The 25574-nt window shown below is 37.5% G+C and overlaps 1 protein-coding gene across 4 annotated transcripts in view; it reads right to left on the reverse strand.

Annotated features, from left to right (window-relative positions):
* Nucleotides 1-6335: 6335 nt before the first annotated feature.
* Nucleotides 6336-25574, reverse strand: part of LOC117303106 (LIM domain transcription factor LMO4.2-like) — a 62146-nt gene continuing 42907 nt past the window's right edge. For 3 of the 4 annotated variants that reach the window (XM_033787197.1, XM_033787198.1, XM_033787196.1), the window contains 2 exons: nucleotides 16029-16267; nucleotides 6336-6875 (listed from right to left, as the gene is read on the reverse strand). In XM_033787197.1, the coding sequence (XP_033643088.1) occupies nucleotides 6823-6875; nucleotides 16029-16267 (292 nt within the window). In that variant the 3' untranslated portion in view covers nucleotides 6336-6822. Of the gene's footprint in view, nucleotides 6876-16020; nucleotides 16268-25574 lie in introns of all 4 variants that reach the window. The other variant, XM_033787199.1, reaches the window with a different exon arrangement.

Below are 25574 nucleotides of genomic sequence, written 5' to 3' on the forward strand. Positions count from 1 at the left end.
ACAAGGCTCATCGTAACATTGAATAGAAACGGGTGAAGGGAGGTACTACGTGACTGTCATTATGATGAACAACAGGGGCACAATTTCATAGAGCTGCTTAGCACAAACAATTTGCTTAGCATGAAATTTAATCATTGACAAAAACAGGATTACCAACCAAATTTCCATTTGTTGCATATTGCTTGTTTATTTAGCTATTGTTTGCTTATCCTGAAAATCACGTGGATATTTGGTTGGAAATCCTGCTTTATTCAAGGCAAAAATGTCATGCTAAGCAAGTTTGTGTGCTTAGTAGCTCTACGAAATTGGACCCAGAATATCAACACATGCAAGTATGATTGGATAAGCTTGAAGCTAAGCGATCACTGGACTTTAATCATCAGTATACGACCCTGTTCGTTACAGAATGCAGACAAAATACGTAAACGTGGATTGGTTGTATCAACACTGATTAAGATTACTTATAATGGAATATACGCACTGTTTGTACCTTATCGATAAACATTTATCTCAAATCTTACTACCTCTGGAATATGTGATCCCTTTGAGATCCCCTTCGTAATCACTTTCACCAGTCAGCAGTCGCTTTGCTTCATGACGACCGCGTCGTTAGAGAAAGTGCATGTTCTAAAAGAAATCACTCAAACAGTAAAACATCCCCTTTGAAAAAAATTCGCGAGCGCATTAATGAAGTTCCATTAAACACTAATACCCACTTGGAATAAAATAAGGCATAATCTCTAAAAGCCAGCATGCACTAGAGTGGTATTATTTTCTGAATATAAGCCGACGTGCATTAGGGGCATTTTAGTACGAGAGAGACAGACAACGAGCGGAAACTTAAGGGACTCTTCACTATACCCATTTACTTTGGACTAAAGTGTTTCATAATCTGCCATTACAGGTAGAGCCAGTCTCACATACATTAGCAAGGTTCGATGTCTTATACAATAAATACCATTAGGCCTAGGTAGGTATAAGTAAAATAGAAAGAGAAAAAAAAACAAGACAAGATTAATGCTTGCAAAAGAGCTAATATTCAAATTTGATGTTGGTTCAAAGTGAAATTACACTTATGTATACTAATTTAGTTTTTTACCCATACACCGATGTGTGTCAGCACTGTTTACTCAGTACTTTCCCGAGTCCTGTGAAAAAAATATCACAGGCATGTTACTCGGGTGGGATTCGAACCCACGACCTTTGTAATTCTAGAGCAGTGTCTTACCAACTAGACTACCGAGGTTGCCCGGTTCGAATCCCACCCGAGTCATATGCCTGCGAGATTTTGTTTTTCTTCTCAAGACTCGGGCGAGTATACAGTGCTAATACACATCGGTATTATGATGGGTAAAAACCAAGATTAATTTTCTTCATCCCCGATGGTTAAAATTACCAATTATATATACTGTGCCTTTGATACGATATGAACGCGCAATGCCACCACAACACTTTGCATTCTTGCTATCATTTACCCTATCCATTAACTCACCATGCCGAAACAAACACTATAACTGAATACTGATTTGATTTTTGTTTAAATCTGCATCTCGATTTTCAACCACAATTTAGTCAGAAAATCACACGAAAACAAACTTCACGTTCGGATAATTTGCAGTATCTTTATTTTCAATTGGTTAACAATTTAACCTCAATACATATTTCCTTGTATATACATTTAGACAGAGGGGTTAACGAGCCTATAGGGGTGGGGAGCAGGGGGGTATACTTAAAGGCAATGGACACTATTGGTTATTACTCAAAATAATTGTAAGCATACAAACTTACTTGGTAACGAGCAAATTATAGTATTTAACATTGTGAGGAACGGCTCCCTCTGAAGTAACGTAGTTTTTGAGAAAGATGTAATTTCTCACTCAATTATTAAAAGTCTTCATCCGTATTTGTGCAACAATGGTGTGTTTCAAATTTTCACAGATTGGTTGTTTTATGCATATGTTGAGATACACCAACTGAGTAAACTGGTCTTTGACAATTACCAAAGGTGTAAGTGCCTTTAAACATCCGCAAAAGCATGCCTTTGAGTTCCAAACATTAGCTGGTACGATTCCTGCTTTTATCGTATTGCTAATATTTTATGCACCAGTACATGGCGTAGGTTTGACAATAGATAAGACATATTATCTGCTTACAAAACAATCACTAATTAAACCAACTAAACTTAAAGGCAGTGGACACTATTGGCAATTACTCAAAATAACTATTATCATAAAACCATTCTTGATTACGAGTAATGGGGAGAGGTTGAAAGTATAAAACATTGTGAGAAACAGCTCCATCTGAAGTGAAGTAGTTTTCGAGAAAGAAGTAATTTTCCACGAATTTGATTTCGAGACTTCAGATGTAGAATTTGAGGTCTCGAAATCAAGCATTTGAAAGCACACAAACTTCGTGTGACCATGGTGCGACAAGGTTTTTTTTCTATCATTAATATCTCGCAACTTCGACGACCGATTGAGCTCAAATTTTCATAGGTTTGATATTTTTATGCATGTTAAGATACACCAAGTGAGAAGACTGGTCTTTGACAATTACCAAAAGTGTCCAGTGTCTTTAAGCCATTACCTCTGCATGAATAGTTATCTCTGGGTTATTGCAGTATGTATACAAGAATACCCGCTCCTTCTAGAAACTTATATTGCGTTTTTCAATCTTTTATTAGTCGATATTATGCAAAATGTGTGTTCGGTTGACCCAGTTTGCCGATCGATCTCAAACTTCTACAGGTTTGTCAATTTATGTATAATGGTGGATTACATAAAATGCTTGCACTGCCAGCAACTATTTTGTTAGCAAAATAACAATTATGTAATGTTCCTTTTACAGAAATGCCAGTACCAATGACAATTGATGCTATGGTTCATTTTCCGGCTTGTCCCGTCGATTGTTTGTATACAAGAGAAGACAACTCGACCTACCGAGGAGGAGGCTTGGTTGGTCCTAATTAATGGACACTCCTTGGTTCCCCTCCCCATGTTTGAATTCACGGAGGAGTGTCAAGATTCGGGCCAGATTTATTTTGACACAAATGAAGGGATAAACGACACAGCAACTGCAAGTTGGAAACACCTTGCCTGTTTTCCAATTTATAGTTGAAATGTAAAAATAAGGCTAAAATACCATAAAATTTTCTCATTAACAACATAAAAACCAGATAAAGCAATATTTGTCCACTTGTTCGTAGTTAACTTATCCACTCATTACATGAGGATTTTAATCCAATATTCATACAAACAGTAAAACTAAACAATCTTATGACAGTATTTCAATCTCATGTTGATTGCCATTGTATGGCGAATTCCTTTAGTTATGTATTTACCTTTGTATAACTTAATAATTGTCTTCGATCGGTATCTTCACAAGTGACAAGGACTAAAATATAGGGGTTTTTTTAAATAAAAAACTTAAAACACAAAACCATTTCCCTCATAGTAAAAACATACTGGTCTTGTTAAAACAAACTAATAAAACAAACTAATAACGGACTGCTGATTAATGTTTGAATCAAGGTATCTACTTTCCTTTCGATCAACATGCCTGATTACAGTTGTGATTGAAAACAAGTTAATGAAATAAGAACTTTGTTCAACGCTAGTTCAATTTCGAGCCTTGGTTCAACATTGCTGGAGGGACACAGTCATCGAGCACAGGTTTACATCCAAGCAAACACACCACGATGACAGAGCGGGGCGGGGTGGGATGGGTGGGGTGGGGTGGGGTGGGGTGGGGTGGGGTGGGGTGTTAGCAACAACCAACCGGCAAACAATTCTAAGCATATGGGTGACCCCCATCAACAAGAAACAAAGCAGCCACAATAAGTTTCAACAAATAGAATAGTCAAATTACTTATTTTTACAGCTTTAATTTGTGTGATTTTGTTTGTAATATTGTTCTACCTTGGTTACCATTGAGATCATTGTTCATTTAAAACCCGGAAAATAGTTACTTTTAAGGGCCTTATAGTAATTAATTTCAACACGTTTTCATGGCCTTGTTGCAATTCCTAATATCATGAATTGAAGAATAACGATTGTAAACAGGTATATACAAAACCAGTCACCTGACAGAAACCATCTTCATATTGTGCTACAACACAATGGTTTCATTTCAACATAGCTGGCTATCAAATAAGTACAATCAATAGTATATAAACCTATCAGGAATATGTACACATCTAGGAACTATCTTACACTCAATATTAGTCTGCAAGTACGTTATGACTGGCAGATACAACCACGGTTTAAGACGTATTATATACAAAGTACGTATACAAGTATTACAAGCCAGTCATTCACACGCTTGTCCTTACATCTTCAAGAAACATGGATTACTTACTTTAGCGTTCTCAATTTAGAGACAAAATTAAAGAGGAGCCACACTATACCAACTGAAGGAGTCATTTATCCGAACCATTCAACAATATGAGGTCGTTATTAACTTACTAAACAGGAAGAACAATCATAGGTAGGTTATCTGAAATAGTTACAACAGCATGAATCTATTCTTTTGAACCTTAGTTCCTTATTCACCTGTTATATGAACCTGAAAGTGAACCTTCGTTCTTTATTAGTCTGCTGTATGGATCTGAAAGTAAACCTTGGTTCCTTATCCATTGTATGGATCTGAAAGTAAACCTTAGTTCCTTATTCACATGTTGTAGGGATCTGAAAGTGAACCTTAGTTGCTTATTCACATGTTGTATGGATCTGAAAGTGAACCTTAGTTCCTTATTCACATGTTGAATGGATCTGAAAGTCAACTGTAGTTCCTGCAAAACTTTATCGTCTGAACAAGAAAGATTTATTTGCGTGAAAATGAATATGAGGACAAACAAAGTAAAACTTAGAAGTGAAATTGAATGTCCATAGTGGAAGGGTATGGGAGCAATGGGAGCACAATATAGTAATACCCTAGCACACACTCCAGTAAAGGAAACGTAAATAAATAGCTAATACTTAAAGTTATGGACACTGTTGGTACTTATTCAAAACAATTGTTAACATAAAAATTTACTTGGTAGCGACCAATGGAGAGCTGTTGATAATATAAAACAATCTAAGAATCGACTTAAAAAATGAATGACTAGTGAAACTAGTCGAAACGTAAACGAAAATTACGTGAGTATTTGGCTGTGTTTCATAAAAAATTCATTTATTAAGTTGATATTTTACCAGCCTGATGAACTTCTTTCATGATGATCTAAGAAACGACTCCCTCTGGAGTATTGTAGTTTTTGAGAAAGAAGTAATTTATCACTAAAATATTGTTTGAATTCAAATCGAGACCTCAGCTGAGGTCTTGAATTCAAGGTATCTGAAAGCACACAACTTGTGCGATAATGATGTTTTTTTCTTCCATTTTTTTCTCGCAACTTCGACGACAAATTGAGTTCAAATCTTCACAGGTTTGTTATTTTATGCATACCAATTGCACCAATTGAGAATACTGGTCTTTGACAATTACCAAAGGTGTCCAGTGCATTTAAGACAGGCATTTTACTGAAATAAAAACAAATCTTTGCTCGTCGGTTTGACGCATATTTCATTTGCTACTTCGTTGCTTTGCACATTAAAGGAACACATTGCCTTGGATCGGTCGAGTTGGTCTTTGAAAAGCGTTTGTAACCGTTTGTTATAAAATGCATATGGTTAGAAAGATGTTTAAAAAGTAGAATACAATGATCGACACAAACATGCCTCGAAATTGCACGGTTTTCCTTTTACCAGTCGACTTACACGGTCGGCCATTTATCTCCCATAAATGGCCGAGCGTGTTAGTTCGCACAGTAAAATGAAAACCACGCAATCACGAGGCAAACTTGTGTGGATCATTGTATTCTACTTTTAAAACATCTTTCCAACCATATGCATTTTATAAAAAATGGTTACAAACGCTTTTTATAGACCAACTCGTCTCAACCAAGGCAACGTGTTCCTTTAACAAAAGTATTGACTGTAAAGAATAGACTCAAGTTAAGTGCAATTTGTTTTCTCAGTTTTTTTTGTGAAATTTCTGAAAACGTTGGTCTATAGATCTATCATCTATATGATATCATCAAAGATAAAGTGGGTTTAAAAGGTAAATCCATCTGTCCAGAAAGTCCAAGGATTATGGCACATGCAAGAAGGCAGATCCATTGTTTTGACCGATTTCTTGTACACCACGCTGAACCCGGCCTCATGCCACAACTTGGTTTGGATCTCACTTTCATGTTGATAGCACCTTTATCACGCCGTCACTGTTCCCTGTTTCCAACAACAGTAATAAATGCTAACATTCATTGCGCAGCGGCATGGCACCAGACTATTATTTCGTCTAGCCTCAGTTTAGTTACAATGAGTTGGAATAGAGTAAAATCAAGATGACCACACCGTGATAAAGGTCTATTGTTCTATGTGGTATTGTTTTATCACTTTGTAGTTTAATTTCATTTAATTAATGATCAGTATATACATACAGGAACACTGGGTATGGTAATATCAACACAAACAATTCATTTTTGTAACAAATATACAAGGTATTGTAAGTTGCCTTCCATGATATTCAGTTGTGTGTTGGTCAATGCCTCAAGATGGCGAGTCCCATAGTCTTGTAGACAAATTGGGTTACATTATCTTGATTAATGTACATGATGATATCTCATCAATAAGTTCAACCTTGGTCCATGTACGAAATGAAGTGACAACACACCATAATAGACGAGTACAGCATTGTTCATTGTGTCCATTGACTCTGTGTGTTCGTGTGTCCATTGTGTGTCACTTCAATCGTTTGCAGCGGTCTTTCTTGTAGGATTTAGTGTCAATTCACGGCTGGCCTTCCACACAATCTACCAAGTTCCATCCTCAACAGACCTGTGTAAACATGATTTAAAAAATCAATTAAAGAAGTTGGTTACTATAAAACAATACACTACTGTAATTATTTTACTTTGGATGAGATGGAACCATGAACCCCCCCCCCCCCATGCCAGGCATAACATTAATTTGCAATGCTGGAAGGTTCGACTCACATTGTAGCTCCTTTCCTGGTCATGCGATGGAAAACTTAACACTTCTGGAAAAGGGGGTAATATTCAAACCTAATTTTCTTGGAAAACGTGTGCACCGAATCGAATGAATGATTTCCATTCCGTAAAATTTGAGAAAAAAGAAGAAACTTTTGTTTATAAAACAGTGTGTTGCATCATTTATACATCATTTCATTTTCGAAAAATTCCGATCAAATTGTCAGAATTAAGACTTGAAGGAAGAAACTTTTGTTCTTAAAAAAGATGTTGCATCATTACATGAGTACTCACTTTATTTTCAAACAATACATCTGATGTGGTTGGTTATGTCATTGTATTGATGGTTAAGCAATTGTACTAGTTCATACATTCGATAAAGTTAACATATCATTAAGATTGTGATAATATCGACATCTCAATGAGAAGTATTCAATTATGTTTTTGCTCGTTTCTCAAGACGCCACTGTTGGAATCTTATTTACCTTTGTGTCATATTTCGTTATCTATATTAACATGACAGTCATTTGAATTAATTACCCATGCATGGTTTATACAGCTCAGAACAAAAACATTGAATTTTACTCTCTCCTTTGTTCAGTAAGATTATTCACTCACTTTACAATAGAAATAGTGTCTGTGCCACATTTTCATTTGACATGAATAATAGAAAGTATTTGAGCTCGTTTTTAAGTCATTAGACCAAAGACTGCACGCATGACACGACCAGCCATCACTACACCCACACCAATACTCCTCAACTGTAATATAAGACTAGATTCCAATTTAAATAGGCAATTCATCGTACGCGTCAAATTCACGTACCGAGAGCAGTGCCAATCATTACAAATTAATAAAAGTTTAACAGAAATATATGAAATGAATTTACATATTCATTTCACGCGTGGCCGGGTAGTTTTTCCTCTGTCAAATCACGTGATCACTTGGCGCCGACGGTGGATTGCTTTTTCGCGCGATCCATATTTTATTTAATTGGCAATTAAGGTTGATATCTGAAATGAAATTGCTTTTAGTCCCAGGTAGCCATGGATTCAAACTGCAATCGTTGATACACTGTCATAAACAGGTATACAGGAAAAGCTTAATGAGTAAACTTAGCAATTAAACGGACATTGTTTTTGTTGACAATACTGTTTTTCTGTATGCTAGGATGATCATGAAATTAATTTAAATACCGTTGTATTTAACAAATCGTTAAGTCTAAACAATCTGATCACATACTACGTTTATTGACAGGACAATAGATTGGAGTAAAGTACTTGCAAGACATGTTTGATAAAGGTGAAATAATATTGCTTTTAACGGCAGGTGCTCTCATTGGCGCCATTAATAGGCCCATTATTAATCCCGGAGACGTTGGTTAGTTTAAGTGGATGGCGAGTTAATGCGACCCGAGTCAAATTGAAGTAGTGCCGGATGAGAGGAACGGCCAATCGCTAAACTGAGAGGTGAGCCATCTCCTACACTTACATCGGAGTTGTGGGCATTTCTGAGTGCTTTAATTTGATGTTTTTAATACATGTATATACGTGGTGCCGACAGCCACTAACCACTCACTGGCGCCGTAGCTACGATGCGTCATCATAATGCATGTTCAATCAATCCAATGGGAAGAACATCCAACTATTCAACAATGGTCAAGGAGTTGGAAAGATACAGAAAACTTGTGACAAATGATAATGATACAGTAAATATAGAGGTTGCACGTTATTCTAGACAAGACTTGCCAGTCATGAAAATCAAGAGATGGATCGCTTGACAGCGTCTCCTAGCTAACACAACTCTCCACTCAATTACTGGCTGCATCCAATATTGATGCAATAGATGTAGGGTGGCACACAAGGGACCACGGGCGTAATTTGCTTGGACGAGTCATTATTCGTTTGCCATTAGCGCTGGGCCAAGGGCGCTCAGGGATCACACTAACTGAGCCTAGTTTGAACGCTATCGAACTTGCTTTAAGACAAGTGCTGCATTGACAAACATCTCATAGAGAATACATCAAGATTTTCCATTGCGAGTTATTTGATTAAGACCTAAACATAACTCGTTTAGAGACTTCTCCAAGTCCAGCGCGTGATGGCACCATATTACGTTGCTCAATCATGAGCTTCATAATCGCGAAAACAAACTCTAAACCCGGCGGCCCCAAATCTCTATATTTTCTGGTAATAATCTTTGAAGAATAATAAAGCAGGATATGAACTAGTTGGTCGACCAGACATTCTACCAGGGGAATACCACAATGGTGGGTTTGAGGTAGGCCTAAGAGTAGTTTGCATAAAGCTGCTGAGTTCGGTCGGTCGGTAAATCTCTCACTACGTCATTCAAACTGTCAAAGAACTCTGATGCGCCAAGACTTATACAATCAGACAGTTTTATGGTTTTATTATTTTGCAATATGATGTAGCCAACGAAGGACTACAAATTTCCATGTAGAGTATTATAATGTTGCTTATGTTTACAATGAAATGAAAAACAAAGTTTACGAATGCAATCAATACTGGTTGAGTAGCAAGTTTACACCATCGGCCAAAATCATTGTTTCAGCATGAATTTCTACAGTCTCGGGACAAATTACAATTCGTGCACAAAGCTTATCAAAAGTAGTGCATTGTACAAACCCCCAAAATGAAAGTAAAGAAATAAATAACAAACACTGTAAAATATTTACACATTTTTTTGTATGCTTGCTATAATTATTAGACTACTCTTCATGTAATTGTTAACTTTTGTTAGTGTGTATTTGTATTATATAATCTATTCATTAAAATGTCTAAAGGTTTAAAATCAATACTATAAGACATGATATCTTACAACGCAATGCAACCAACGCATTACTGTTGTTTGTACACAGCGCAGTGGATGTTTATACACAAGCAGAACTGCATAATAGGCAGACAGTATAGGGGTATTTGCATGGAGTGTGTTGATTTAAATCTATCCAATTATAGCGTGGATAAATGCAATGCCCGCCGACTTGATTCCCCCGTGAGGCTGCCAGTCCCTGGAACAATTTGGAATTGGCCCAATTAAGAGTGCGGCAATATCGTATCACTCAATTAATAATCCAAACGGAGGTGTTATTAATCAAGTCCATGGTGAATTGACGGTCAATACTGGCTCTTTAATATAGCAGTATGGGAGGCAGATGTGTACCCTCATGCCAGCTCCATTATTAAACCAATCAAAATAAGTCATGAAAGTCACGTGTCAATAGCGCTTATAAGGGAAACAATGTTATTCTCTTATTTGTTTTAAACCCCGATTGGTTTCAACTTGATATAGTTTGTAAAAGTTAAACTGTTTTGTTGCTGGTGTTGCTTGGTTTCGAAGGGGGTGGGGTTAGGTTGTGGTTGTGATGGGAGGGTAATCTTCGACATGCAGTTTCGAACTAATTTCCCGTTTTTCAACTTTAGGAATTAACATTACACGGACTTCATAAACATTTTCCACAAAATGGTTTCGACTCATATCGATGAACCCTATTTACACATGCCTATAATTTAGGAACAACTTCATCCACCAACATTCAGAAAGATACCACCAAAGCTAATCGTATTCACACGACAACAAAATCAACAGCCATCCAACTCACTGATGATGAGACCTAAGCTGGAATAGCCAAGCCTACTCACTGAAGAGACCTATGCTGCAATACACAAATACAGCAAAGCCTATAGAGTGCGTTTTGGCGACCCCAACCAAAAACTGTTTCGGTTTTTGGTCGTTGGTTCTGCTGTTCAGACTGAACGACAACCGAGTTGTGAGCTCGGTTACCGTTTTGGTTGTGACGTCAGAAACAGTTTTTGGTTGGGGTCGCCAAAACGAACTCCTATATAGTTTACTCACTGGTGACACCTTTGCGGAAATAAAGTCTGGGACCCTTTTCAAACCAAGCACAATGACTAACCAAAGACGACACAAAGAATAAACTACAGCAGGAGAAACATCATGACTGACATGGCAGAAGATATTGGATGGACAAGAGAGAAGATGCGTTAAAAGACTGACTCTATTCTAAAAATACGTATAGTATCCGCAAAATCTAGTCCTTCCAATCACACGCTCAACTATCTTTGACTGTACACTGGACATATTAGCTAAACCAGACTGGGGTGGATTTCACAAACAGTTAGGACTAGTCTTATCTCGAGTTAGGACCAGTTACTCGTCCTAACTTAGGACTATACATGCAATTTGTATATCCTAACTCTTTGTGAAATCGACCCCAGGATCCCTAATCTTTGACTGTACACTGGACATATCAGCTAGGTCTTAAACCAGACTGGGTCCTCAATCTTTGACTGTACACTGGACATATCAGCTAGGTCCTAAACCATACTGGGTTCTCAATCTTTGATTGCACCCTGGACATATCAGCTAGGTCCGAAACCAGACTGGGTCCTCAATCTTTGACTGTACCCTGGACATATCAGCTAGGTCCTAAACCAGACTGGGTCCTCAATCTTTGACTGTACCCTGGACATATCAGCTAGGTCCTAAACCAGACTGGGTCCTCAATCTTTGACTGTACACTGGGCATATCAGCTAGGTCCTAAACCAGACTAGGTCCTCACTCTTTGACTGCACACTGGACATAATTAAGTAGGTCATAAACCAGACGGGTTATAATAACACCAACCAAACACGATTGTAATATATATGTACCATCAAACTCGTAATAACTAAATCTTATATAATGCAAGTGTTAAATCTTTATCAAGGACTTTATTTAGGTCGTTGTGCATATATAGTAGTCATCATGTTTGTTAAGCACGTCAGTGGAAGTACAGTTTGGTTATATATCAACTTCATTTACTTTTCACCCACTTCGCTCGTTCCATGCAGGTGGTTAAACGATCGAAGTGACCCAAAAATTAACAATGCGCGCTCAATCGAATCAAATTAATGTCGCTCCAATTTCAAGGGTATACTATTTACCACATGAAAATATTTAATATTAAACAGATTTTAGCACGCTGCAGATATTACTCAGTGTATAGTCCATGTGGAATTTACAACTTGAGCTCAAACTATATAAGCATTCATCAAAATATCTCACGATATTCGTTCAGAAATGCTATTATTGCTTAGGCATTTGGTATACAAGTGTTAAATCTTTATCAAAGGAAAAACACCCCAAATTATGTCATGATCACTAACTAATGTATTGTATTCAACCACAAGATTAACTCTTAACTTGGAACCTTTCGATAGTGTTTGCAATATTGTAGATTGTTAAAAAATAAATTAACATCGTGTTGTGTGTTTCCTTGTGACCCAGTTAAACATACATATCATCCAACTGACGCCATTCGTGTAAGTGTTTTGTTACTGGGTCATGTACATCAACACGTTATTAATCACAAAGGTTTTCTTTTAAAATGCTAAAGTGCTAAACTCAAAAACCCAAATTAGATCTTAAGGGAGGTATAGTATCGTCATTGAATCGCGCTATTTACTGAGAACTTACACTATTGCTGAAAGTGCTAAACTCAAAAACCCAAATTAGATCTTAAGGGAGGTATAGTATCGTCATTGAATCGCGCTATTTACTGAGAACTTACACTATTGCTGATAGTATTTTATTTTTTAGTTAGTGGATGGTTATATTTCTTGATGTCTGTTTCTTTGATAGTATGATGCAGTTTTGAGAACAATGTGCCTTTTTTTCATAATAAACATGTACACGTATTATACCAAAAGTCCGGTAAAATGAAAATGCATCTGTTTCCTACTTTATTTGTCCAGATCGCTTTTATGGGAAAAGCCCCCATGATATTAACGTTTTTAGAAACAACTTCATTAAAAGTTGCAATAAATATTATCCAAAAGGGGAAAATAAAAAAATGTAGTTAATAAAAGAAGCTGTTTTGTCTGGACGCAACTCGGACACAAGACGATGTATTAGTGTACCGCCTCGCCACGCCGACAACATTGACATTTCCCTGTTTATCTCCACATCACATTAGACAAGATATGACTACATTGGCCCCATTTCATATACAAGGTCACTTCCCATATCAGCTTCAATTACTTTATTTCTCACATTCAATCGATCGATATCAAGTCTTATTCAATTTTTAAAGGGTAAAATGTTACAATCATAATATCGTTTTATCCAAGCATGGAAGGTAGATAAAGCTGTTATCGTGAGTTTGTTATTGTATTGTTTGATTCACAGCACTAATGGAGGACAATATAATATACAGGTATTCGTATCTGGACTTTCCTTTGGGCTCCATCGAGATGTGCAATAAATAGCGGGCTTAAAATGCAAATTATATCTTCACTACTCATTTGCAAACTGACATATGAACCAACTTCGTATAATACGTCTATATTTATGTTCTCACGTATAAGATTGTTGTTGATAAACCTGTTTATATTCTTTTTGTACAGGTCAGTCTAGGTTATTAATTCATATCGGGTTTCCCGAGGTGTTCCTGTGTTCAGCCCTTCATAAACAAACCGAGCCCTTCTCAACGTTTTACAACTCCAATTCCAAACGGGATAGAGGCGACATTTAAAAGGCAACGTTAGGTGAAGAAGTCTCGGGTTTAATTTAACTTGCATGCTAAACCACACGTTATCCTGCAGCTACGTACAATGCAGCATAATTTGTCAGGTAATTTCAGGGAATAATTACAGCCGATAGGAAATCTACACACCTACATATGGCTAATTGAGAACCCAATACCTCGCAAGATGCAAATATAGCCGGTAGGCGAAAGCCTTGTATTGCGGGCACTCCTCTGTCAATGACCCAGTGACAGTGAGTAAACTATGCTGGCAAATGCATGTACACTTACACTCACAACACATTGTCATAACGCTAACGAATGGATGATGTAGATATTAAGAGTAAAACATGACATAGATTAATTTGGACAAAATACTCATTAAGATTTCAGTCTCCCACATTCAGCTGTTGTTGTGCCATGTGTAAACCATGCCATCGATTTACCATGTATTTTGCTTGCTTGAATTAGATGCCATCTAAATAAGAATTCCATCTCGACATTTTCAGGCCTCAACCTTTAGCTTCAGAGGGGCAAGGCCACTTGGCCTCAAACGCTCTAAAAAAGAAAGGGGCACCAAGGCCAACTGAAAGGGCTCCAAGGCCATTTTCAAACCTTTATTTGTTGATGATTATGTTAATATACTTTTCACTGATTTCAAGATGGTGGTCAACTTTCCAACCCATATTTATTTCATTGTCGCTGTTTACATGCTGTGCAACTGAAATTGAATAAAAGTTTAACAATGTTTGTTTCTGAATTATTTACAGTTTTTTTGCAGCACTCGAATTGCAAACTATTACCCCAGTAATTAACTCACCCCCATGTTACCCCCTCCCCTTATTCATCGCCTTAATTAAACTCCCTTCTGCTCATCTGAAAACAAGTAATTGCTCCAGAACAAAGAATTTTTGAAAAAACCATACTGAAAAAAAATATTAAGAAAACTAATTCCCTGCGTGCCAATCTGAAGAAAAAAAGATCAATTAGTCTCTGGCTCACCACTACCCCAACTCTGCGAGACAAACGAGCCCCACCCACCCCACGCCAACACCAACAACTTTTTTAATATTTTTTTATATAAATATGATTATATTAATTAAAAACGAAAGCCCAACCCCTTAGCAATTGGCCTAGCATTTAGCTAAACTTGTCAGTTGTATTGTGCATGCCGGCGTTTATGCCACGCTAGACTGTGCTAAATAAATACTATAAAAACGTAAACAAACGCACCTAATTAAAAAATGCTTCCAAAGTTGGCACTTTGCTGCCACTTTAATTTTGCATCTTTTGTGGGATGGCATGCTGATTAATCAATAATGAACTTGATGGAGTATGATAATTTCCAAAATTAGGGCTCTGCCGTTACCTCCATCAATCCGATTTTGACGTTTTACAATTCCACGCTTGTTTTGTGTACACAAACATGTGTTTGGCAATGAAAAATAAAGTCGCAAGGCAGGCAGATCACTGGTAGTGGTGGGTCACAAACATTAATCCAGTACAAGCCTTGGACACCAGCGAAATAGCCAGGGGAAAAACATAAACTGTATCCAGCCCCCGGCCGCGCGCCTCCCCCGCCCCATCCGCTACAAATACAGATCTCAATAGACAAAATCAGTGCGAAAATGCGTAATTTAGTGTAGGGACTTGTAGCGAGTTTATACATTGGAGTAGTCTGGTGCTGCGTTTTTAGCAGTAAACAGCTCAACTACGTTTGATATGGTTACCATGCCACGTTCTCGACACATTTTTTATTGCACAAAAAAACATTGTGAAAACTAGTGTGCGGGATCGTACGTTCCGAATTTTACCTCCATATAAATTAAATGGATCACAATGTCAACATTAAATAACATTTTCGAATAAATAATGTTATGGAATCAATGGAAAAGGGCACAACGGCCAAGATTTTTAAAAGGGCTTCACGGCAATTCGCTGGGGCATCGCGGCACTGGCCTCTGGTGGCCGCTGTAGAGGTCGAGGCCTGCATTTTGATTTAACTATCTAATATTAAGAAAAAAGGGGGCAGGGAACACTGCCAAGAATTACTTTCTGGGGTGGGCATTTCGAAATTAGGGGACTTCATTATAACTGGTGAAAGTATAGTTCGTTCTTTCATTTTGCTTTGCAGGATACCGCAATGTTACGGCGTACATAAAAGGCCTAAATACTGGCGTTCTGGCTGGCGGGCTTTTCGGTGACATAATACAAATACAGTCAATACAGTGTAATTTGGAGGTAATTGAATATTTCCATAAAACTATTGGGGTCTTCACAAACAAGGAAGTTCTGTGATGTTTTACCTGGCTCGCATTCTGTAAACATTTAAGAGAATACGAAACCACACAAAGAAACAGACAGCAACTTGTATTCAAATAGCTTTCGCGGACCAGGCTTCAGTTGGTCTTTATTGATATATTTACTAATATGAGAAAATGTACACACCTTATTACCTGGCCTAAACCCTGCAACTGTTGTCATGCCATGTGCTTTGAAGAGCTTACTGTGGTCATTTTCGCATACGAGGCTGCCGTTGATCAATGTGTACCTGTCGCCGGGTACCAGTTGTATGTGACACGAACTACACGAGAAACATTTAAGATGATAAACCTTGTTGTGTGTGCGCATGACGAGTTCACTAGCTGGGATCTGCTGAGCACAAGCTGCACATGCGCCACTCACACCAAACAACCTGAACATTACCAAAGAGAAAAAATAAACATAAGTTACATCATTTTAACAAGGGGTTTTAAAGAATAGAGACGAGAAGGAAGAACATCTCGTTCATCAAATAAAACAAAAACAGTGTCACCAGATCCAAGAAAAAAAGCTGCTACACATAATCCTAAACACCAGGCAGAATGGCCGTTCTCATAGTAACCAACATAACAAAGTATAAGCTTGGCGTGTCCCGTAAATGCCTAACAACACGCTGGTTTGCTCGCTCCAAGCAGCCCCCGCATATTTTATGTGTAATTACTTCAATAATCAATGCTTTCTTCCGAAACAAATTGTAAAAAATATTATTTTTCTCGCCCAGTTATACAGCCTCCAATATAATGAAGTTGCCTTTCATCGTTAAGCTTTCAATGCTGATACACGCAAAATTGCAACGTGTTCATTATTAACCATTTCACAAAATGCATAACCTTTCAACATAAATCTATAATAAGGTAATTTATTGGAAGCGCGCTTTATGGAGTGGACGCCCTAATTTACGTCCATTATGCTGAACGTAATTGCCTTGCACGACCCTAGTCTGCTGCTCCATAACCTTGCAGCATCCATCGCAGGCACTTATAGTAATCCAAAACACAAAATTGAGCCTTCTAAATGCATTCTGCACTTCCTCCATCTTATTATGGCTAATTGACTCCAAACTAATCCATTCAACATTTGAATAGCGTCGTATATGAGTTTTATGAAACTGACGTCTCATAATGTTATTTGTGTGTCCTTTGTTACATCATTGCGATGGCATAGGATTCTATAGTTCACCTAAATTACATTGTTCAGTGATGTCCCAGTCATGCAAAGATATACCAGTCAGCCTAAACCTTAGGTAGGATTGGAACCCATGATCTCCCACATTGCATAGAGCAATAATGAGGACTAGTGAGGACCTATGTAAAAAGAGGTGCTCGCCAGTGTGGGATTATTACATTATTGCAATCATTACATCCGTTAAACAAATTACAACATTCTGCTGATTTGTCAATTAAAGCGTCAATTCGCGTCAATGAGCTGACATGACAACATCGCTATTAAAGGATATTAAATGAAGCTGCGGCTAAGAGACATTATACACAGTGACACTGCTGTGAAAGTGAAGCTGCGAAAGTAATTAAGGACAATATGTATGTCGGGCCAAAGTGTATATTATTGCTAAAGGAGATTACTATAAAAGCAATACAAGGAATCAAACTCCACAAACTGTGTGTCGTCTCTTGTCAATGTCAGCATATAAAGACTCTACTGGTTTTTTGTATAGGCCTACACATTAAAGACAGTGGACACCTTTGGTAATTGTCAAAGACCTGTCTTCTCACTTGGTGTATCTCAACATGCACGAAATAACAAACTTGTGAAAAATTGAAATCAATTGGTCATCGAAGTTGCGAGATAATAATGGAAGAATAAACACCCTTGTCACACGAAGTTGTGTGCTTTCAGATGCTTGATTTCGAGACCACAAAACCTAATTCTGAGGTCTTGAAATCAAACTCAAATATTTTAGTGGAAAATTACTTCTTTCTCGAAAACTACGTTACTTCAGAGGGAGCCGTTTCTCACAATGTGTTATACTATAAACAACTCTCCTTTGCCTGTTACCAAAGTAACTTTTTATGCCAACAATTATTTTGAGTAATTACCAATAGTGTCCAGCCGTCGATTTCACCAAACTCTTCCTAACTTAGGATGTATCTTGGGACTTAGGACGAGTCCTAGCCCTGCACTGTAGCAAGCAAACCTTAAGATTAGTCCTAAATTAGGACGAGTTACTCGTCCTATAACTCAAGATAGGATTAATCCTAGCGTTTCGTGAAATCGGCTGCAGTGCCTTTGACACATCTTAATACACTTTGCAGGATTTTCGCTGCAATTTTTGAACGAAGAAATCACGGAGATGTACATAAGAGAAGATGGAATTAAGTTTCATGGCTAAATAAATTAAGATCCAGTAATACCAGAGAACTGAGTAATGGAAGAACGGAGATATATTTGATGACAATGCGATAATGACATGCAATCAAATGAAGCCTTGGGGCCCAGGGCATGCTTACTATATTGCCTATCTAATCTCACTCGATACAATCACAGACAATATTGACTGATCACCGACTCTTATTAGTTTCGGCAAACAAATCAATAATGATAGATCAATAAGTAATCAGACTCAATTACATTCCATCCAATAAATAAATTGCCGTGACCGTGACGGAAATTAAGATTTTGACATCACAGCTTGGTGCATATATACGTTGAACTCCATCCACAACAAGAACCCACCTACTACATTTTAGCTGAGGTTTTTACTCAAAATAATTGTTAGCATACAAATTTGCTTGATAGTGTAACACATTGTGAGAAACGGCTCGCAGTTCCTCTGAAGTAACGTAGTTTTCGAGCAAGCCACTAAAATATTTGAATTTGATTTCGAGACCTCAGAATTAGATTTTTTGAGGTCCCGAAATCAAGCATCTGAAAGTACACAACTTCGTTTGACAAGGGTGTTTTTTCTTCCATTATTCTCTCGCAACTTCGACGACCAATTGAATTCAAACAGGTTTGTTAATTAGTACAGATATGATTATGTTTAGATACACCAAGTGAGAAGACTATGCTTTGACAATTACCAAAGATGTCTAATGTCTCTTAACGATATGAACAAATAAATAAAAAACAGCACGTGAATAGAAAGAAAGGGGGAAATGAAGTATGTCATTCAAAAAACTACAAACTGCCAGATGAATGAAATGTGATGAGTTGCAAATCCAGTCTTGAGCTAGTTAGGATTTATTAGGAATTTACAAACCTTTCATGGCTAAATCAATGCTTTGTTTCGATTTGTGCGCTGGTGAGAGCTGCTAATAATTTCTCTTTAATACCGACACTTTGCTCAGATTGACTGAAAAGAGTGTAATGTTGAAAGAGTGTAATTTGCGAGTGCTAGACGAGATCAAGTTGGCAGGTGTGTAAAGGCAATGAAGACAGGTGGTTCTTATGGCTACTAATAAAACTAAGAGCTATATCAACACAAAGATCCGGAAACTAGGCAAGCTAAGACAGCCAACGGGAGCTTTACGTCTTTACAATAGGCTTCTTCATTATACCCGTTCATATCACTCCATGCTGTACTCCCAATTATTATCTATACCATCCAGTCCGTCAAAACACAACGTGTAAACAAACATGTCTCCTTGGCCAAAACCTATACAAAAATGCATGTTTGTATAGTTCAAAAGCCTTTAGAGCTAAACCCGACCATTATTAAGTAAAGTCAATAACCTTTAAATGCAATCATCATTAGAGAGAGATTGTCATAGATTCCTTGTAACTTTCAACGTTTTAACTTAAAGGCACTGCATACTATTAGCAATTGCTCAAAATAATTGTTAGCATAAAAACTTACTTGTTAACGATCACTCGAGAGATGTTGGTAGTATAAAACATTGTGAGGAACGGCTCCCTCTAAAGTAACGTAGTTTTCGAGAAAGAAGGTATTTTCCACTAATTTAAATTTTATTTCGATACCTTGAGATTTTGAGGTCCCGAAATAAAGCATCTGAAAGCACACAACTTCGTGTGACAAAGGTGTTTTTCTTTCATTATTATCTCGCAACTTCGATGACCAATTGAGCTCAAATTTTCACAGGTTTGTTATTTTGACATAATGTTGAGATACACAAGTAGAGAAGACTGGTCTTTGGCAATTACCAAAGGTGTCCAGTGTCTTTAACACGTTTCTTTGGAGCACAGTGCAATGCAATACCAGAAGGGCTCATTAAATTGCCATCTAAAAGTGAAATGAAACTTAGTTTGGCAAACTTTCATAAATGTATGCACATTGGCGGTCACGATTCGTAAATATTTAATGTTACATTAATATCTAGTTTCTATTAAAAATGTATGTTAAATAACACATTTCGCACTTTGTACACGAAATGCGTGCATTATTTCATTCTAATAAATATTACAAAGTATATCCACCCCTTTTAAGATGTGTGTTCCACTGAACATCAATAAGTGTTCAGCTTTAATAAATTAGGCCCCTTAGTACCTTTTCTGGTTGAAATGTGAACAATAGCAAACTAAAGACCAATAGATTCATGTTTTCAGGGTAAGAAGGATACTACTCTCAATCGAGCCACCAAAAGGTATGTGAAAAAAAGAAAATCCAATCAATGACGTCATACCTTATCGTTCATACTGTATAGAACTCCTTGGCCTCGGTATGTACTATAGTCTTTGCAAATAATATGAGACCAATCTGTACGTACCGTACCGTAATGCTTTGTACGTGTACAGTGGCCGCATTAAAGGACATGATGGCTAAATTACAAAATATATTAAGTTGGCGCACATATCTGTCAACATCATATTTCATCAACTCCTTGCCAGTCCTTCCCAACATCGATCAAACCTCACTCAATCTTTATTGCACACTCTACGATCGTACAGACTGTCCCAATGCCCTTGTCATTTAGTATTGCATGGGTCTGCTTCAATCATTTGACACAAGTCTCTACGTTAATTTCAGCTTGTCAATCCAATTTCAGTCAATTCCATCCCAATGAACACAGACTTACAATTAAAACAAATCTGTGTCGTGTTTTAATATGATGGTATTATCATGTACAACAAACCTTACTGGTACATCAGCATGCATTGCAGATTAATGAATTTTGTTAATATTGTGTTATAATAGTACATAAGTCAAACGAAAATCCACGTCCTGCCTTCCTTTTAAGTTGAACAGCAAAAATTCTTTGAAATAAACTTGGAAATAATATGTAAATGCATCATCACCTACTTGAAGAAATAGGGAAACGTCAAAGAAAAGCCTCAAATCCCTAATTATTTGACGTCGGTTTGTCAATATGCGTTCCCATAAATTGCCAATGCTATACCTGGGTGACACTATACAACCCATCCAAGTATCTTGACCAAAATCTTAACATGTAGCATAGCCATAAGCCTCAATACAGGATTCGAACCTTCGCATCTGACAAATCAACTTAAGTCCAGAACCAATAACGACACATACGCCTTGCATTTCCCAATGAAGCTTCGTGCGATAAGATCACATTACGCTGGAAATATAACTTGGGGAATAGCAATGCACTTTAGTTGATAAAGGTCGCGATCTGGCGACAGGTATCACTGAATTATATATGACAGTATAACTGGCGCACCTTGTACACAGCGTACAGAAATACGGCAAATAATCCAAATGTGTAATTATTTATTCATTGCACTGTTTTCAATCCAACAGTTTGATCACCAATGCACAAAATGGAACAAAATAATATGAAAAATTATCAAAGCAAAAGAGTCAATGTCATTTTACATACAACGTTTTAACATGAGATAGGAGAATAATATTTGTGCCCCCCCCCCCATCACTTACACAAGGACTTATATTTATTGAGAAATGAGTGCATCACAAAACTGAATGCGACCTTGGAGTCCATAAAACAGAAAAGGTATGAAAACAATGGCACTTGATCACTGAAATATCTGCTCTCGTTTGCTAAAAAGACATACGTATGCAGTTTTGTACCACAAAGGCCTTTATTAAGCTTTGTTTAAACAAACTACAATCAAATTTGAGTGACTGATGCAATTAAAATTGCAACGACAATTGCTAAATTCTTTATTCCCAGCCTAAAACTGTCAGCTACGACACTGAAGGAAAACATCGTGGATCATCCGTCGATAACATTTTCAATAACTTTAATCAAATGGATTCAAATAATCACACTATACAGCAAACAATAGTTATTGTCTATTATGGTACCATTCAAATTATTACGTTGGTGCATGTAAAGGATAGGGTTCAGGCGTTTATGTCCAGATCCATAACACAGGAGACGGTTCCGTTGGGTATTTAATGGTAATCAATAAAGACAATACATAAATCGGAATTAATTATGTTAATAACTGTATACAAATCACTGCGACTGTCAATGTATTGACAATTATTGTAAAACACGATAACGTGAAAAGAAGAAGAATGTAGCATTGAAGGTCTGCACATCGATGTATGATATTCTTTGGTCATGTTCCTTGTAAGGAATAACAATAATGAACGCTAATAATCATTTTGCAAATAATTAATTAATTAATTAACTGTGGCTTTTATATAGCGCACATGTCCGTCGTTCAGTGACGCTCTTGGCAATGTAACATACAGCATGTCCTGCCAGATGTGGGACTTGACGTTTGAATTATGAGACCTAATTCTAAAGACACCATGTGGGGATTCAAACCAACACTCTGCTGATAAGAAACACCAGAGTTTGAATGCGGTGCTCTTAACCACTCGGCCATGACACTTCCAAATAGGAACCAGACTATTTTCTTCTTCTAGCCTCGATTTGGTTACATTTATATCATGGGAAAATTCAAGATGGCTGCACCATGATAAAGGTCTAGTATCCTCGACCTGAGATTATTGATATATAGCTAGACTAGTGTGTGGTTGCCGCTTGATACTGCAGTGTATTGGTTTATGTTGATACAATTTGCATGTAGTGATGTCACTTGAAAGCAGTCTTCCATCATTGAATGATAACAGACACCGTGCCCGAGGCTGCGTCATTCTCACGACCCCTCATTCCAATAAACACATTTCATTTCGGACATTAAGATCATTGTAAATCCTAATCGTAAATTATTAAACTTTAAGCCGTCCACGTCGCATTTAATAATAACGCTAGAACTCTCAACGTATGCATGATTGAAATAGGCGTTATACGAACAGTCACTCCAATAATTATAGGTTTAGGAGTCCGCGATGATCTACTCAACGACAACTACACGACGTAGGCCTACCCCAAAATGCAGATTTTTATAGCAGACATTTCAACACTTTGCACTTTATACGATGACTCTTTAATAATTGAAATGAGCGGTGAAAGCTTTTAAATTCCTCTCCTTTTCAAATAGTGACATGTGCTGAATGTATGCCTTTTAAATTGAAGATGAGATTGGAATAAGTCCCAACAGGTCGGTAGACTAGGTCGCCATAATGTCCCCTTCCATGATGGCCAAGTAATTGTAAAGTGGAGGAAGTGCGAGAGGTTGTGCTTGATGGAGAAGAGTCCAAACTGTCTTGGGATATCTCTAAACACTTCATTCCAATCCTTGTTCCGCCCCATTACTCCTGTTTGCAGAAAAGGCGCCATGTTCAAAATCTAGGTTTGAGGGTTACCTTTATTTCGGAAACTGGTAGACCTAGACTTATTTCCTCTGAAAATGTTGAAATGAAAATTAAAACTTCAATGCACGCCACAGACATCAACACAGTGAAATTGCTCCGTGGGTTGACTAATGGAAGATAAACATCAAGTGCAAGGTGAAAGCTACTTGTGGGAACACGTGTGCTGTCTAATGCGATCTCCCTCTCATGGGAAAAGACCAAGAGACTAATACAGCAAGCTATGAGTGCTACACACCAATCGATGCTAGCAAATAATGGACGTGATGGCCAAACGATGCGGCCGACTGGCCAAGCGAGCCCGCTGATGGACTTGAGATCAAACCTCGTCTTTTAACCACTACACTATAGGCACTGTCGTGCTTGCTAACTAACTACTCAACTCTCAACTTTCCCAAGAGATCCACTGGGGCAATTCGTATATGCCGCAAGCTAGTCGACACGGCACCCTTTTTTATCTTTATTTAAAATGCTTATATAGTCAGATCCTTGTTGCTGAATAGATAACAAACTCTTGAAAACCTCGCAGCTGTCAGACTCAGATAGTGTGTGATACAAACAGCAAACTCTGGTATTTAAGCCAGTGTCAAATACATGTAGGCCAATCACAAGTTATACCAATTTAACGTTCAGATTGTGGCTCATTTGAAAACATGTCGTAACAACATGCTCCAAAATAGCACACCATATAAAGATGCAGCAGGTCTTTATAGGCTTCTGATTAATTAATTTCTTCTAAATTGCACTTAGTAGTGACATGTGAATTCAATTTTATTATGACCTAGAAATATTGAAATATGTGTGCGTCATTCTGGTGATTGATATTAACTCCGAGAAGACAATTCTGTTTCGGAACCGACAAGCTTTGCATTCAACAGTTTCACTTCATAATAAAAACCAAGTTGTCTTTCTCTTAATGCGAACATTTAATGAATCATGAGAGTATTAAAGGCATGGACACTATTGGTAACTTCTCCAAATAATTATAAGCATAAAACCTTGGTGGCAAGTAATGGCAAGCTGGTGATGTATAAAACATTGTGAGAAACGGCTCCCTCTGAAGTAACGTAGTTTTCGAGAAAGAAGTTATTTTCCAATAAAATATTTGAATTTGATTTCGAGACCTCACCGAACTAGATGTTGAGGTCCCGAAATCAAACATCTGAAAGCACACAACTTCGTGTTAAAAGGGTGTTTTATATTACGCTTTTATCTCGCAACTTCGACGACCAACAAATTGATCAGCTTAAATTTTCACAGGTTTGTTATTGTATGCATACACCACACCGAAGGTGTCAAATGTCTTTAAAGTAAAGTCTTTAATCTTTAAAAAGTTAGGAGAAATCTTGCTGCTGTCAAAATGGGCAGTCTGTATAAGGATAAACAAATCGCCAGCAAACCCTCGATAGCAAGGTATTAAAACATTGCTAAAACCAGACATCTGCACTCAACTGCAACAAATCCTTAAGGGGACAGACCAATGACCTTTTGTGGCCAGTATTGGAAACGAATCAATGTCCAAAGAAAATGAGCACAAAGGCGAAAGGCTGAATGAATGATTGTAATTGAAAGGCGTCGAAATAATTCTAGGTGAAAGCACATCCCCAGATAACTGCACATTTAGTTCCCTTTGATGAACTGGGTATCATCTTGCAACGGTGGTCATTCTTACGTATCTTGCCAACACTATGCTATTGTTGTCCTTCGTCCTTCTAGGTGAATGGAATCTCAAATAGCTTCATCTGTCCTTTTTAGTTCACACTAAGAGCTCTCAAATCGCAATGTAGCGAGAATAAGAAGCCTGCCAAGACCTCATCGCGCATGGCTATTCAGATTGGACTATTCATGGAGTTATTGATTTGTAAATGATGATAAGTCTCATGTACAGGTCTAAGATTATCTCGAAATCGTCAAACTCTCATGTTTTCAAGGATTGCACAACATTTCTTTCAGAACAGAACATTACATTTCAACCGACCAGATGTGATGAGCAAACAGCACCGGGTAGCAGAGCTAGCAGGCTCACAATGCTTTAATTAATAAACAGGGGTATTTC

The sequence above is a fragment of the Asterias rubens genome, chromosome 19, assembly GCF_902459465.1.
Source record: "Asterias rubens chromosome 19, eAstRub1.3, whole genome shotgun sequence".
In the NCBI taxonomy this organism is placed as follows: Eukaryota; Metazoa; Echinodermata; class Asteroidea; order Forcipulatida; family Asteriidae; genus Asterias; species Asterias rubens.